At 40.6% G+C, this 16,753-nt stretch overlaps 1 protein-coding gene across 1 annotated transcript in view; it reads right to left on the reverse strand.

Annotated features, from left to right (window-relative positions):
* Positions 1-7,763: 7,763 nt before the first annotated feature.
* The window catches only part of ANO4 (anoctamin 4), a 422,274-nt gene continuing 413,284 nt past the window's right edge, over positions 7,764-16,753 (reverse strand). Inside the window, exons 26-28 of the mRNA XM_081248924.1 lie at positions 11,919-12,024; positions 9,950-10,145; positions 7,764-7,789 (exon numbers count right to left, since the gene is read on the reverse strand). Of these exons, the coding sequence (XP_081105050.1) occupies positions 9,954-10,145; positions 11,919-12,024 (298 nt within the window). The 3' untranslated portion in view covers positions 7,764-7,789; positions 9,950-9,953. The remainder of the gene's footprint in view (positions 7,790-9,949; positions 10,146-11,918; positions 12,025-16,753) is intronic.

The following is a 16,753-nucleotide window of genomic DNA, read 5'->3' on the forward strand; positions in this document are numbered from 1 at the left end:
GAGGCCATCTGGTCCTGGAATTTTTGTCATCAGGAGATTTTTGATTACTGATTCAATCTCTTTACTAGTAATTGGTCTGTTCAGATTTGGTGTTTCTTCCTGATTCAGTCTTGGTAGGTTGTATGTTTCTAGGAATTTTTGCATTTTTTCTTAGTTGTCTAATTTGTTGGTGTATAGTCGTTCATAGTAGTCTCTTATGATCCTTTGTATTTCTGTAGTATCAGTTGTAATGTGTCCTTTTTCATTTATAATTTTGTTGATTTGTTTCCTATTTTTTCTTTGGTTAGTCTAGCTAAAGTTTTCTCAATTTTGTTTACCTTTTCAAAGAACCAACTCTTAATTCATCACTCTTTTCTATTGTTTTCCTGTTCTATATTTTATTTATTGTTGCTCTAATCTTTATTTCCTTCTGTCAGTTTTGGGCTCAGTTTGATCTTCTCTTTCTAGTTCCTTTAGCTTTAGAGTTAGGTTGTTTGAGAGCTTTCTTGTTTATTAATATAGACATTTATTGTTGTGAGCTTTCCTCTTAGCACTGCTTTTGCTGCATCCCATAAATTTTGGTAGGTTGTGTTTCCATTTTTGTTTCAAGAGATTTTATTATTTCACCTTTAATTTCTTCTTTGATCCATTGGTTGTTCAGGAGTGTTAATTTCCATGTATTTGTGAATTTTTCAGTTTCATCTTGTTACTGATTTCTAGTTTTATCCCATTGTGATTACAGAAGATACTTGGTATGATTTCTGTCTCCTTGAACTTGCTAAGATTTGTTTTGTGACCTAACATATGGTTTATCCTAGATAATGTTCCATGTGCACTTGAGAAGAATGGGTATTCTGCTGTTGTCAGACAGAATGCTCTGTGTATGTCTGTTAGGTTCATTTGATGCATAATTTTGTCCAAACCTGTTTCTTTATTGATTCCTTATCTGGATGATCTATGTTGTTGAGAGTGGAGTATTAAAGTCCCCAACTATTATTATATTGCTGTGTATTTCTCTTTGCAGCTCTGTTAGTTTTTGGGTTACATTTTTAGGTGCTCTGATATTGGGTATGTATTTACAATTATATCTTCTTGATGGGTTGACCCCTTTATCATTATGTATTGACCTTTGCCTCTTTTTACCATTTTTAATTTAAAATGTATTTTGTCTGATAGAGCTACCCCTGCCTTTTTTTTTTTAATTTTTTTACTACAATTTGCTGAAATCTTTTTCTACCCCTTCATTCTCAGTTGATGGGTGTCTTTAAGACTAAATGAGTCTCGTATTGTTGGACCTTTTTTCTTTTCTTCTTTTGTTTTTGGATCTTGTTTAGCCATTCTGTGTCTTTTGATTGATTGGAGAATTTAATCCATTTACATTTAAATGGATTGCCATTTTATTGATTATTTTCTAGTGGTTTTGTAGATCTACTCTTTCTTCTTACTGCTATCTTTTTTTCTATTTTGATGTCTTTTGCTATCAGTATGCTTTATTTCTTTATCATGGTGTGTGTGTGTCTGTGTGACTACTATAGGCTCTTCCGTGTGGTTATCATGAGATTTGCATATAAAACCTTAAAATTTTAACACCCTATTTTAAACTGATAACGATTTCACTTTGCTAGCATTCCTAAACTTTATACTTTTACTTCCTGCCTCACATTGATGTTACAGGTTACATACTTTTTATATTGTGTATCCAATAACAGATTATTGTAGTTGTGGTTATTTTCTACTACATTTGTTTTTTAATTTTTAAACTAGAGTTGTAAATAAGTTATGCACCACCATTACTATATTATAGAATCTTTCTTTGACACTATATTTAACATTACCACTGAGTTTTATGCTACCTTCTTGTGTTTTTATAATGTTAATTAGCATCCTTTTACCTCCACATAAAGAACTCCCTTTAGCATTTCTTGTAAGGCAGTTCTAGTGTTAATGAGCTCCCTCAGCTTTTGTTTGGGAAGGTCTTTATCCATTTCTGAAGGACAGCTCTGCCAGGTATAGAATTCTTGGTTGACAGTTTTTTCTTTCAGTGTTTTGAATATATCATCCCATTGTCTCCTGGCCTGCAAAGCTTCTGTGGAGAAATCTGCCTATAGTCTTAGGAAGGTTCTTTTGTATGTAACTCCACTCTTTTTTCTCACTGCTTTCAAAATTCTTTTTGTCTTTCACTTTGAGAACTTAACTATAATGTGTCATGGTGTAGCCCTCCTTGGGTTCACCTCTGTGGGGACTTTTGGGCCTCATGAATCTGGGCATCCATTTCTTTCCTCAGGTTGGGGGGTTTTTAGCCATTATTGCTTTAAATATTCTCTCTTTCTCTTACTCTTCTTCTGGAATTGCCATAATGCCACTATTGTTTCTTTTAATTGTGTCCTATAAGTCACATATTATTTCTTCACTCTTTTTTCTATTTGCTCCCCTGACTGGACAATTTCAAATATCCTGTCTTCTAGGTCACTGATTCCTTCTTCTGCATGGTGAAGTCTGTTTTGAATCTCTCTTTTGAATTATTCAGTTCAGTCATTGTAATTTTTAGCTCTAGGATTTTTTTTTATGGTTTCTGTTGTTTGTTGAACTTCTTGTTTTGTTTAGCATTGTTTTCCTGATTAAACAATTAGGAAACAAACTTGTCTGCTGTGTGTTCTTATAGTTCACTAAATTTGTTTAGGAGGATCATTTTGAATTCTCTGACAATTCATAGATCTCCATTTCTTTAGGTTCAATTATTGGACCTTTATTTGTGTCCTTTGGCGGTGTCATGTTTACCTGATTTTTTTGAACCTTGATTCCTTACGTTGACATCTGTGCATTTTAGTAAATGGTCTCCAATTCCAGACTTTATAGGTTCTCTTTGACACAGACAGCTCTTCACCATTTGGCTCAGTTTGGGTTTCTGGACATGTTTGCTGGTAACAACTTTGGGCAGGTGGGGCTTGCTATCAGGGTGTATTTTCAGGTGAGCCCACTGCCCAAACTGAGGTCTGGGGTGGGTACTGCTGGCTGAAAGCAGTTGGATAAGAATTCTGGCTCTGTTCCCTACTTAGGTGAGGTTGTAGGATGGACTCCATGGTTACCGGAGTTCTCTGGTCAGGCTTACTAGATAGTTGGAACTGGGTACTATACTCAGCAGTAGGCAGAACTATGAATTAGCTTCTCTGCCTTGGTATGGCAGCAGGACATGCTCCAGGGCCTGCACAACTCATCGTTTGGGGATCTGAATCAGGCAAGAGTGTGCACTGATTTCTATGGCCAGATGAGGTCACTGGTTTTGCTCTGCAGACAGAAAAGCCACGGGTTGTGTTCTCTGTTCAAGTACCACTGTATGCAAGGCTGTTGGATGGGCTGCACAGTTTCCAGTGTGCTCTGATTGGGCAAGCTGAATGCTGTATTCAGCAAAGGGCAGGCAACAATTAGTTTCCCTGCCCAGATAGAGCAGGAGAATCGTCTCCAAGGGTGGCAAGGCTCTTTGTTTGTGGTCTTGACACAGGTCAACCCATGCCCCAGGGGGCCAAACAGGGCTGCTGCCTTTGCTTTGCAGTCAATCATCTCTGCCTGCCATACTCTCTGAGTGTTGCTGAGCTATGTAGCTTCCAGGTGTTTTGGCCGGGCTTTCTGGTCAGGTGGGCCAGGAGCTACAGTCAGCAGTGGATAAAGTAATGATTTAACTCCTCTGCCTGGGTGAAATGGGAAGGCCAGCTCCAAGCGTGCTCTCAGGTGTTCTGGATCAGGTTTCCTGGTCAGGAGCGGCCAGGAGCTACACTTAGTAGTGGGTGGGACTATGAATTAGTTTCCCTCCCCGGACAGAGCCCTGGACACCTGCAGGCCTAGCAAGGCTCCCTGTTTGTGGTCTTGACTCAATCTGATCCGCTCTTCCCAAGTGCCCTGGCCCTGTGGTGACACAGACTTTGCGATTTTCAGCTCAGCCTGCCATTCTGTGCTCAAGCATTCCTGAGCTATGTAGTTTCCAGGCTTTGTGGTCAGGGGGTGCTGGGAGTTGTACTCAGCAGTGGGCTGGGCTATGACTCAGCTCCCCTGCCTGGGTAGGGCAGACCAGGCTCCAGGGCTAGCAAGGTTCTTCATTTGAGGACCTGAATCAGGCAGACCTGCACCCCACTGAGTTCCCTAGTCGGGGCTCTGCAGGTGAGCAAAGCCTCTGACTGGGACTGCTGGTTGGGCCCTGCAGGTAGGAACTTGGTCTATCCAGATCCGAGTGCTGGTTGTTGCAAGCCCCTACCCGCTTCTTTATCATAATTAGATTCTCAGTGGTCAAGCCCCATAGATTTCCCCCAATTCCTGTGGGGTGAGACGAGAGTGGGGGCTTCCAAGAAGCGACCCACAACACAGTGGGGGCTATATATTCACCCCGGGGTCTCATTTCCCAATAAAGGAACCCCAGGCTCAGGCAAGGACCTCTCAATGTGATGCTATGCTGGCCTGGGGGAGGGGCAATGTGGTCAGCATGTAGCCATTCTTCTTCTAATATCACCTGTCTTGGTCTCTGTGGTGTAGGGGAGGTGCTTCAGCCTCACCCCTATGTTCTAGGATTTTTTTTTAATTTTTATTTTATATTGGAGTATAGTTGATTAACAGTGTTAGTTTCAGGTGTACAGCAAAGTGATTCAGTTATACATATATATGTATCTATTCTTTTTCAAATTCTTTTCCCATTTAGGTTATTACAGAATACTGAGCAGAGTTCCCTGCTGCTATATAATAGGTCCTTGTTGGCTATCTATTTTAAATACAGCAGTGTGTATATGTCAGTACCAAGCTCCCAATCTATCCCTTCCCACCACCCTTCCCACCTGGTAACCATTAGTTTGTTCTCTGTGAGTCTGTTTCTGTTTGTAAATAAGTTCATTTGTATCATGAGGTATTTGTCTTTCTCTGTCTGACTTACTTCACTTAGTATGATAATCTCCAGGTCCGTCCATGGCATTATTTCATTATTTTTAATGGCTGAGTAATATTCCATTGTATATCTGTACCACATCTTCTTTATCCATTCCTCTGTTGATGGACATTTAGGTTGCTTCCATGTCTTGTCTATTGTAAACAGCCCTGCAATGAACATTGGGGCGCATGTATCCTTTCAAACCATGTTTTTCTCCGGATATATGCCCAGGAGTGGGATTGCTGGATGACATGGTAGCTCTCTTTTTAGTTTTTTAAGGGAACTCCATACTGTTGTCTGTCTCGGTCTCTGTGGTGCGGGGGAGGTGCTTCAGCCTCACCGCCATGTTCTAGGATTTTCTTAGTGGTGTCTTATCCATGAATAGTTGTTAGTTTTCTTCTTGGGACAGGAGGGAAGTCAGAAAGTAACTATGTCTCTATTTTGGTGATGTCACTTCCAACACTTGATTTCTTACAAAGTCCCTCAGAAATTAGCCTTTACAACCTTCTTTGCCTTTCTCTTCTACAAACCTAAACACATCTTAAGATATTCACTAAGTGTTCCTTGTACCAAAAACAGGGAAGATGAATGATTGTATTTGCTGCGCTGGTAGAAAGAAATGAAGGGAGGGAGAGAGGAAGGGAGGAAAGAGAAGAATTATATGCTAGAAATGTATCAGGGATTGTGATTGCCAGAGGCACTTGCAATAGCAAAGGCAGAATTCCATGGGCAAAAGATATTTCTGGCCAGAGTCTTAGGTTCAGTCTATACTCAGATCAGGTAGAAAGCAATACTTAACAAATGTTTACTTCCTTATCCTGACCAGTGCGTTGGGTGGTCCTCTACCTAGTTCTGAATGTTCATGGCCCATTGCAAACCCAAGGAGGGTTCACATTCCTTCCCCCTGCGTCTGCCACTCTTCCTGCTCCAAGGAGTAGGAGAGAAGCTATGGATGTATTAAATCCAAAGATCTATTGGTTCCTGATGCTTAGACGTAGAGCTTCAGGTGTAACAAGCAAAAGTCACAATACTGGGTCAGTAGAGCAATTTGTCTGTTTGGAGCATCTCTTTGTATTTCATCTTTTGAGACTTTCCTTGGAAATTCCTTTCCCCAGGGCTGATGTGAAATATTTCATAGACTTCTTAGCCATGATTGAAAAGAAAACTCTGCTAATGGCCACTTGTGTTCAGTTCCCATAAAATACATCTCCTTAGTTTAGGCTCTGCTAGGGTTAGTACAGTTGACTTTTGAATAGTGCAGAGGTTATGGGTGCCAATCTCCGTGCAGTCAGAAATCTGCATATAACTTTACAGTTGGCCATCCATATACACAGTTCATGGATTCAACCAATCATAGGTCCTGTAGTACTGTATTATGTATTTATTGAAAAAATATCTGTTTATAAGTGGACCCTCATAGTTTAAACCTGTGGTGTTCAAGGGTTAACTGCATTTCACTCCTAGGAACATCAGGTCAGAAGGAGTACTAGAAAGAAACTACGAAATGGCTGAAGTTCTAGCCTGCCCGAAGCCACTCTGACAACTGTTCCCATCTAAGGAAACATTTAAGGTTCTTGGGAATCCAACAGCTCAGGAATCCACAGCAAAAATGAGACAGTGTTGATGGATGCGGTAATAGGAGCATTCCCATTTCCCTGACTGGCACAGGCAAGCTGATAACATAATTCAAAGTCAGGTTCTGCAATCTCTAGAAGAAGAGTAATTACAATAACAGGCATTACTTAGAAGGAAACTCCACCACCAGCCCCCCTTCCCCCATCCAGACAGATAGTCCCTTTGCTAGGATCAGCAGAGCATACTAGCAGGCAGGGTAATCAAAAGCATCGTATGTATCATTGGTTATATTTCACATTTCCTCAACAAAGTGCATCAGTGGCATTTTCCAAACTCTTCTGAGTGATTTCTAATTAGTTGGCTTGGTACCCTCTCTAAGAAGGTAGAATGGAAGCAATATGGAAAAGGTAGGTTAGGAAGAAAAATGTAGTCTCTCTGAAGGATGAAGTGATTTCTCAGCAGTGTTTGGGAGTGACAGACTTTCTTTAAAGACCCCACTCTATGATTCCTCATATTTTGTGAGAAGAAACTACAACAGAATTTCAGAAGACCCGGCTAAAAATATTCCATGTGCATAAATTTATTTTAAATTTTATTGCATCACATTATACAAGCATTAAACATGGCTTCATGTTGATGACTATTTAAATGTGAAAATTCATCATTCATGTCAGTACCTTTTGGCTATTTACAAGTAAGGAAGTTCTATGTACTTTTATATATCTCTGTATTTGTATGTACATATGTAAGAATACATGACTATACATATGTACACACAGAAATACATCTATGGCCATACACATAGCTATAGATATGTCATATATAATCTCCTCAGAAAGATCTGAAATTAAAAAAAAAGAAAGAAAAAGTTGTAAACAGGGTCTTGTTTGTGTTGTTCGGTGACACGGAATTAGGACCATATGACATTCTAGGAATGTGTGTCCAGGTGTCCAAATACCCTTTTCAGCCCAGTGTCTGTAAAATTCACATGGGATAGAATGCAAAAAAGGTAGCAAACAGGCTGGAAAACAGGCCCAGTATACAAGTTCCCCTTGGTTTTAAAAACTTGAGAATGTAACTGCCCATGATGTGCATGCTTGCTTGGTCAAGAATGGTCTATGGATAGATAGCATTTGTGTGCTGGGCTGCAATGTGATTTCACAGCAGCATGGTTTCCCAGGCAGTCCTTTAAGGGTGCTGACCCCCCGCCACTGCCGACCTCGGCGACATGCACTGCGGTTGCATTTTAGTCATTCACTTGAATGTGCTTTTGCACAGCTGGGAGAAGTAAACAGAATTCAGATCCTTGGCCTGCAAATGAACTGTTACCTGGGAGAAAAAAAAAAAGGTATTAAAATCCAAAGTACACATGATGGCTTAAAGGACATTATGTACAATGGTCTGTACTTAGTGTGAATCAAAGGCATTCGAAGAATCTGTAACCCTGAACTAAGTCAGGTATGGTATAAACATTACTGTGCCTGCTTTACAGATGAACAGACTGAGTCAGAAAGGCAGTCTGAAGGAAGGTGACTTCCTGCCAACTGTTGGGAGAATAGAGACAGACAAAGACTATGCTTTCAAGCAAAATGCACAGATGTCCTCTTTGGGGAGAAAGCAACCCATAATGATGAGGCTAGAAGGAACTCTCAAGTGTGAAGGGCCCTGCAGCCCAGCACAGCCCCGAGGTGAGGACAGTCCCCCGCGGCACGCTGGTCTCTGGGCACTGGAGCAGTTCTCTTCACTAATAGTGTGTGCCTCCTACCCCAACTCAAGCCGTCTGGATAGTCAGCCTCTCTCCTCTGAAAGCTGACCAGAGCCAGAGAAAAGGTGGTCAGAATGGGTGCAGGGGGCCAGGGGCTTGGAGCAAATGATAGAATCCCAGAAGGTTAAAGCCAGATAGGCTCTTAAAGTATTGTTTAGTCCAACTCCTTTTCTCTTGAAGATGTGGACACCGAATCCACGGGAATGCTCCACCCCAGGTCATACAGATAGAGAACAGACAGCCAGATCTAGAATCCGCTGGACTACAATGCAACGCTTAACAACAGTGCAAATCCAATGTAGTATTTGATAGCATTTTGTTTTGTAATGTCTCACACTCATAACCTTATTTGAGCTGCAAATTAGTTCCACCCAATAAGCAGGCTCAGAAACATTAAGTAATTTTCCTGAACTCATATAGCCAAATGGCAGATCTGGAAAATGGCAAAATTACTAAGTAGCAAAACATTTCTTGCCTTTAGTGAAGCCAAGGCCTACTTTGCAATGGAGGGCAGAACCAATTCAACATCTGTATCCTTTTATATTATCCCTGTGGCCTGGGGTCTAGGTGATATCCTCCAAGTCCACCCTCACACCCAACTCACACTAACCTCCTGGACTCTTAATGCAGATAAAACCTCACTAATTTAACAACAAGCATCTCTGCAGATATCTGCTCTATCGTAACCTATATGAAAAGTGAAAAACATACAGTTTTTTCTGTATGTGTCATTTTTCTTTTGGAGGCCAAATTTTGGAAAATGTTTCAAAGTTAGTCTCCAAAAAGTGAAGAGAGAGGAATGAAGGCAAGGAAGGCAAAAGAAATGCTGGAGTACTAGATTCACAGAGTATAAAAACTGAGGGCTCATCTTATCACTGAAGAAACTGAGGCGCAGAGAAGTTAAGTGACTTGTCCAAGGACACACAGATAGTAATTGCCTTGCCAGAGAGAAGGTTTCAGAAGAACTTTCTGATACGTGGGAACATCATGAAAGTTTCTTACAGTGTTTTTAAGCGTAATGCACCCAACCTTTATTAATTAAATGTGCATTTAGTGGGTGCCATGTACTTACCGCTGTGCTCACCAGCTGGAAGAATAAATTACAGTCCCTAGAGACTTTCCTAAAGATGCTTACAGTTGTGCTGGGGAAGCCTAACTATTTGAAAATCAGAAATTAACAACACATATAAATATCTGTCAATACGTGTGGTACTGATGCAGTAACCAGGGGTGTTTATAAGGAGTAAGTCTCAGTGGGCTGATGAGTCTGAGGAAACCTTCTTAGCGGGTGTGGCCTGACATGGATCAGCCTGGGAGGAAACAATAAATGGGTGATGGAGGGAAGGCCATCTTGGGTGAGATGAAAAAGTGACTTTAATATCCCCATGGTAACACGCCCCTTCTTTCTGATGAAGGAGAATAGCCAGGCTAGAGTGGAAGGGGGAGGAGGGTTTATTTCAGGGGACACCTAGGCCAACTCATGAAGACCTTGGCTGCCAGGCCAGAGTGTGACATGGAGACAGAGAAGAGTTGCAGGAGTTGTGTGCAAAGGGAAGATTAAGTTAAATTTGCAATTTTAGTAAGAAACAAGCTGGTTTTGAAAGCTTCTAAAGGATTTATTTGCATCCCTATCAGGAGAACAATGGCAAGCTTTGATTCAGGGAGTTGAAAGCGTCCCTCCCAGCCGAGGAGAGGTTTCAGACCATGAAACACTTCTCACCGACCTGGTCATGGCCACTCATTGTGGTGTGCTTTTCCATTTTTCTTCCTCTCTTTTCGTTCCTTCTGAAGACGCTCCAGTTCTGCTTCATACATCATCTCCTGAATCAAGTACTTCTCTCTTCTCATTCGATCCCTTAGATCTTTTGGGAGGTCTGGGATCAGATATGAAATGAGGTGTTTTATACAAAACACGAGGTGCTAAAAACACGGGAGAATACAACAGAGTCAGGTCTATTGTGCAACCTTAGCGGAAAGAGCTCTGGGAGCTGGTCAAGAACAGGGACATGGAGCCTCTGGTGTGTCTGGGAAGTGGAACAAGGCCAGGGGGTGGGTGTGAGAGGAAACAGAGTCACAGGGATGGGTGAGGACTGAACTTGGTGTCATGGCACCACACAGGAAATGAGAAGAGGACTCAGGGAAGAAGGCGGAGAAGCAATGGCCAGAAAATGCAAAGGAGAGCCAGAAGAATACACTGCGGAATCAGAAAGCCAGGTTTGAATTCCAGCTCTACTTTTACCACTGAAGAGTTATCTGTTTACCTGAGGATAAGTCACTCTGAGCCTCAATTCCCTCATCCACAAAATGGGTGTTCTTATGAAAATTTTAAGAAAATATTTTGAAATGCTTCACAGATTGTGAAATACTTTATATTGCAGTGGTCTGGAACCAAGACCACAATATCTCCGAGGTATGCCTGAATAGGAAACTTCTAGTCTGAGCCAAGAGGCAGCCTTCACTTGCATTAATCTGGCTTTAATATAAGTATGTAACAAGAGAGATGAAAGTTCCATTTATGGGTATAGTTATGGGAATGCAAACTATTTTTAGTAGCAATTTTCTTAAAGAGTAAAAGAAAATAGATGGTGTATTTTTTTTGTTTTTTGTTTTTTTTTTGAGGTACGCGGGTCTCTCACTGTTGTGGCCTCTCCCATTGCGGAGCACAGGCTCTGGACGCGCAGGCTCAGCGGCCATGGCTTACGGGCCCAGCCGCTCCGCGGCATGTGGGATCCTCCCAGACCGGGGCACGAACCCGCGTCCCCTGCATCGGCAGGCGGACTCTCAACCACTGCGCCACCAGGGAAGCCCTAGATGGTGTATTTTTATGGACACATAATACAGGCAATTACTAGGTAGATTATACTTTATAAGTAGTGTCATGATGATGCATAACCAGAGGCTACCGCTTGTAACACTCAGTTCAGTGTTTTCCAAACATTGCCCTTAAATGTCAGAAGCATCTTGGAGAGCTGTGAAAAGCAAATTGCAGACATAATGTGTCAGAATCTCTGGGAGTGGGGATGGAAAAACTGCAAATTTCCTGAATTTTAAGAACAGCAGCCCTAGAATATTAAACTTAGGACCAATGGGACTTCCCTGGTGGTCCAGTGGTAAAGAATCCACCTTCCAATGCAGGGGACGCAGGTTCGATCCCTGGTTGGGGAACTAAGATCCCACAGGCCGTGGGGCAACTAATCCTGCACGCCACAACTACTGAGCTCGCACACCTCAACTAGAGAGCCCGCATGCCACAAACTACAGAGCTCATGTGCCCTGGAGCCCATGTGCCAGAACTAGAGAGAAGCCTGCGCACAGCAACGAAGAGCCCGCACGCCGCAACAAAAGATCCTGTATGCCTCAACAAAGATCCCGTGTGCCACAACTAAGACCAGACGCAGCCATAAAAATTAAATTAATTAATTAATTAAAAAAATAAATACTAAAAAAATAAATTTAGGACCAATGATTCCTGACTTATTCTTTAACAGTCAACCCTGGACTTTCAAATATTTCTTAGAAAATTCAAGTACTTTAAGGAGAAGAAAAAGAAGAGAAAGAGATTACATAGTATTACTTATCCTGCTTCTGGACGTAAATAATCATATTGAAAGTTCTCATAAGTTACATTCATTCATTACTTGTAGTTACTTCATTATGTCAAAGGAAATAAAGGAGTTGGTTGAGAAAACTTACCTCGAACACAATGATAAAAGCCAGTCGGGCTGCTAAGACGTGCCAGAACTGCAGTGTGTAGCCGTAGGGCACCAGTGAATGAGGAGGGTCACGGTAGTCTCGGTATCTATAAACACAGAGGAGAGTGTTACATTCCAAATTATGATTTTCCTGACTCCCAAATCTCTTCCATCCCCACTATGTAGTCCTCATTCGCGGGAGAAAAGTATACAGAGTTTCTGTATACTAGACATCTGTTCTTTTGCTTGTCCAGCATCTCTTCTGGTAAAAGAATCTCTCTTCTTCTCTGGAGAATTATCCGTGTGGGCTGGGCAGGGTTCTCCCCCTCCCTGACCCCAGCTCAGAAGATGAGCCAGACCTGATCAGTAAGACTCATCACCAGATCTTCTGCTAGAATGCTTACTTAGTGAATTATCCCGAAGCCCACAGAAGGTAAAAGCCTGGAGCTTCTGGTGGACATCACAAACTGTGAAGTGAGCCTGCTTGAGAATGCAGTCAATAGAACAAAAGCAGAGCCAGCAGAAAGGTGGTCTCTTGCTGACACTGCTGGAGACTTGGGATCTAGTCATTGCTAATGTTAATATCACCCCTCCAACCTGCTGGTTACCTGAACCAATGAATTTCTTTTTAAGTCAGTTTATACTGGATTTCTGCCACTTGCCACTAGAGTCCTTCCTAAAATATGCTCCAACTGTAACTTCTGAGTAAGCATCAACTTCCACAGATGTCTGTTATCTACTAGGTGCCAAGCACTATCCTAGGAACTTAGATCCGTGAGACTCCATTTTATCCTTACCGTATCATTACTATTCTCAGGTGGAAAAACTGAGAAGTGACTCTCAACGTCATACAGTTTTCATGTGTTTTGAATGTTCTTTTCATTCGCTCAGAAATGTGAGAAGATATGGAAATATTGGTTATTACAACAGTTCTGCTGTGTAGACATACTAAATTTCCCTTATCCGAATAAAAACTATGATTGTCCAGGTACCTAACCTTAAGGTCAGCACTAATTTGCATATGAGGATACAGGATAATTTCTATGCAGGGCATCCTAGAAAATATCAAGGACTACAAAAATATGAGCTGTGACCATTATCATCATCAATATCATCTTAATTATTATTAGTGTCTATGGAATATAATAGTAATGTATCATGATTATTTTGCCAGTAATGTGATATTTATGATGAGTACTTGGTGCTGAAATTAAGAATGAATCTGTTTTTCTTTGTCTGACTTACTTCAGTAAGCATAATACCCTTCAGGTCCATCCATGTTGTTGCAAATGGCAAAATTTAATGCTTTTTTATGGCTGAGTAGTATTCCATTGTGTGTGTATATACACATATATCTAATTATATATCACATTTCCTTTATCCACCCATTAATGGATACTTAGGTTGCTTCTATACTTTGGCTATTGTAAATAATGCTGCTATGAAGATTCGGATGCATATATCTTTTCTAATTAGTGTTTTCATTTTCTTCGGATATATACCCATATGCTTAGTGAAGTAAGTCAGACAAAAGCAAATACTGCATGTTTTTGCTTACATGTGGAATCTAAAAAATAAATAAATGAATGTAACAAAATAGACTCATAGATACAGAGAACAAACTAGTGGTTACCAGTGGGGAGAGGACTGGGGGGAGGGCCAAGATAGGGGAGGGGATTAAGAGGTACAAACTACTAGGTATAAAATAAATAATATACAAAGATGTAACATACTGCACAGGGAATATTACCAATATTTTATAATAACTTTAATTGGAGTATAATCTGTGAAGATATCGAATCACTATGTTGTACACGTGAAACTAATACAAAGTTGTAAATCAACCATACTTTAAAAAAAAAGTGAATGTTAGTGCCTTCAAACTGTTGGTTCTCCCTATGATGATAAGGATTAGATAATCACTGAAAACACTCATTCTAATATATTGTTACATAATCTGCTCCTGTCATAGGTCCAATAAACAATGCCTGAAATTTTAGGAAGAATAATTTTATTCAGGACTAAAAGTTTGCATAGACTATTCTAACCTTCTTTTACTTTTTGCAGAGCACAGGTAGTCAAGAACCAGGAATTGTGTTTTCCAATTAAGATAACATGTAATTCCTTTATTTGTCTTTAGCTACCTATATTTCAAATATAGTCCAAGTAAGTATTCTAGAAGGAAAAGGAGCAGTATGCTTTTTATTATACACATGGTTAATTATCAGGCAAAAGTATATATAAAAGGAGGGAACCTGAATTGCTTCAAGAGTCACCATCATTGGGGCTTCCCTGGTGGCACAGTGGTTAAGAATCTGCCTGCCAAAAAAAAAAAAAAAAGAATCTGCCTGCCAATGCAGGGGACATGGGTTCAAGCCCTGGTCTGGGAAGATCCCACATGCCACGGAGCAACTAAGCCCATGTGCCACAACTACTGAGCCTGTGCTCTAGAGCCAGTGAGCCACAACTACTAAAGCCCATGCACCTAGAGCCTGTGCTCCGCAACAAGAGAAGCCACCACAATGAGAAGCCCGCATACTGCAACAAAGAGTAGCCCCCGCTCACCCCAGCTAGAGAAAGCCCACATTGCAGCAACGAAGACCCAACACAGCCAAAAATAAAAACAAGTAAATTAATTAATTAAAAAAAAAAGAGTCACCATCACTGACTCCTTAAACTTTCTACACAATAGTGTTCATTAGAAAAGGGAAGTTCTTTTCAGGACCCACTGGTCCCTTTCCTATTTATGCTCTTCTCTGCTCTTGACTTTTGCCCTTTGTTTTGCCTGCTCCATCTCCTAGCTTCTCAGATCTTGTTTGGCTTTTTTTTGTGTGTGTGTGTGTGGTATGCGGGCCTCTCACTGTTGTGGCTTCTCCCGTTGCGGAGCACAGGCTCCGGATGCACAGGCTCAGCAGCCATCGGGCCCAGCCGCTCCGCAGCATGTGGGATCTTCCTGGACTGGGGCACGAACCCGTGTCCCCTGCATCGGCAGGCGGACTCTCAATCACTGCGCCACCAGGGAAGCCCTTGTTTGGCTTTTAATTTGAAGAATTTTGACAAATCTCTTCCTCCTCAGATACCTTCTAAATTCACTGCATGGAAAATCATAGTTTTTCCTTGATCTTGCAGACCATTTTCCTTGACCATTTCCAAAAAATACAATTCAGATGTGTCATTCTTAAAATTCATGCTGTAAACTCATAGCAAATAAATGAATTCCTTTATTCAGCATAGCTGAATAAACTAGTATGCATCAAATATAAACAGCCATTAAATATAAGTATGAAAACTAGAAAGTTGAAATACTTTTATCACTCAATGAGAGTAGATTATCAAACACAGTGACCATTTGTAAAACTGTACACATACGATATGCAAAAGGTAAAGGGTTTTAAATGTTAATTTATGGTTTTTTAGTATTTTAAAAATTAATATTCTTTACATGTGCTTTTTAATATTTAGGAAACACATACTCATGGCTATGGTAAGTTGGCAACATTTTAGATAATTTCTATGTAGGGATCAAGTTGTTGAGAATATGCATCTATTTGTTCAGCCTGTGTGTCATATACATCCATTTGTGATCTGTCACAGAGTTCTGCTAACCTGTACTCAGAGGAACACAACGTGTCTACGTTGGCATTTAGGTTCTGAGAATGAGAATCAGAAGTTGTGAAATTCTTAGGAAGTTTGTTTTCAGAAGCAGCAGGTTTCTAGCTTCCTACTCTCTTAAGCCATTGTACCATAAAGTCAAGTTTCTCTCTAGAAAATTTCTTATTGCTACCCTAAGGGAATTAAAACTCAGTGGTGCCAATGAGTTTGTCATTTGCTTTGCTGCTGGCAGCTGTCTCCAGAATTACGTGCTGTAAAGTATACTGGAACCATGTTTGGGGTTTGCCTGACTAATAATGATCTTGGGTAACTCATGAAGCGTCGCTGGACATCAGTTTTCCCTATCAGCAAACTTAGGGTGTGTCCCACCCTGCTGTAAAATTTTGGACTCACTCTTTTCTTCTATGAGCTTGCAGATGACTGTTGTAAGTGGAGCTCTCAGTTCACACCGCAGTCTACCCCTGGTCTCTTGGCCTTTTCCACTCAGCAGCAGTTTTGGTGAGGGCCGTGCTCAGATGTCATTTATACCCCGTGTTTCTGTTTTTGATGCAGTCTAATTTTTTTTGCAAAATGATCGGCTGCATGTTCTCTGGCACTTGTACAAAGAATACACTTCCCTGCCCTTCTATAGAAACAGCCAGGACACCAAGCCTCAAGATAATCAGTCAGTTTCACTCTTCTGATCTTTTAGCCTAGTACCTTCCAAGATACAATGTAGCCCAGTGGTGTTAATGTTTGGAGGATTTTTCCAAGTGAGTCAGAACTGTTTTCAGAAAGTAAAAGTTTAAATTTCTTGGCTTCAATTTTAGCACCAGATATATTCTAGCACCAGTTAATTCATTCCCATTTTTTAAAACTGTGAAAATAAAAACATATGTACATTTCAAAGAACGATAAGTGAACTTCATACAAGTTAAGCCACAGAACACGGTCAGTGGCTTAGAAATGACTCACTGGCAAAGCCAGACACCCCGAGAGGTGAGGACTATTGTAATTTTCTGCTTCTCTTTATAATTATGCTACTTATGCAAGTGTTCCTAAATAAAACAGTGCTTAGTTTTATCTGCTTTGAATTCTATATAAATGGAATCATACTGTTTTATTTTGTGAGTACATTTTAATTGCACAATTTATTTTTGAGTTCTCATTTCTATTCCATTTTCTATTCATATGTTAAACACCACACTGATATAATTATTATGATTTTATACTATATCTAATGTA

The sequence above is a fragment of the Mesoplodon bidens genome (assembly GCF_964165515.1).
Source record: "Mesoplodon bidens genome assembly, chromosome: 11".
Classification (NCBI taxonomy): Eukaryota; Metazoa; Chordata; class Mammalia; order Artiodactyla; family Ziphiidae; genus Mesoplodon; species Mesoplodon bidens.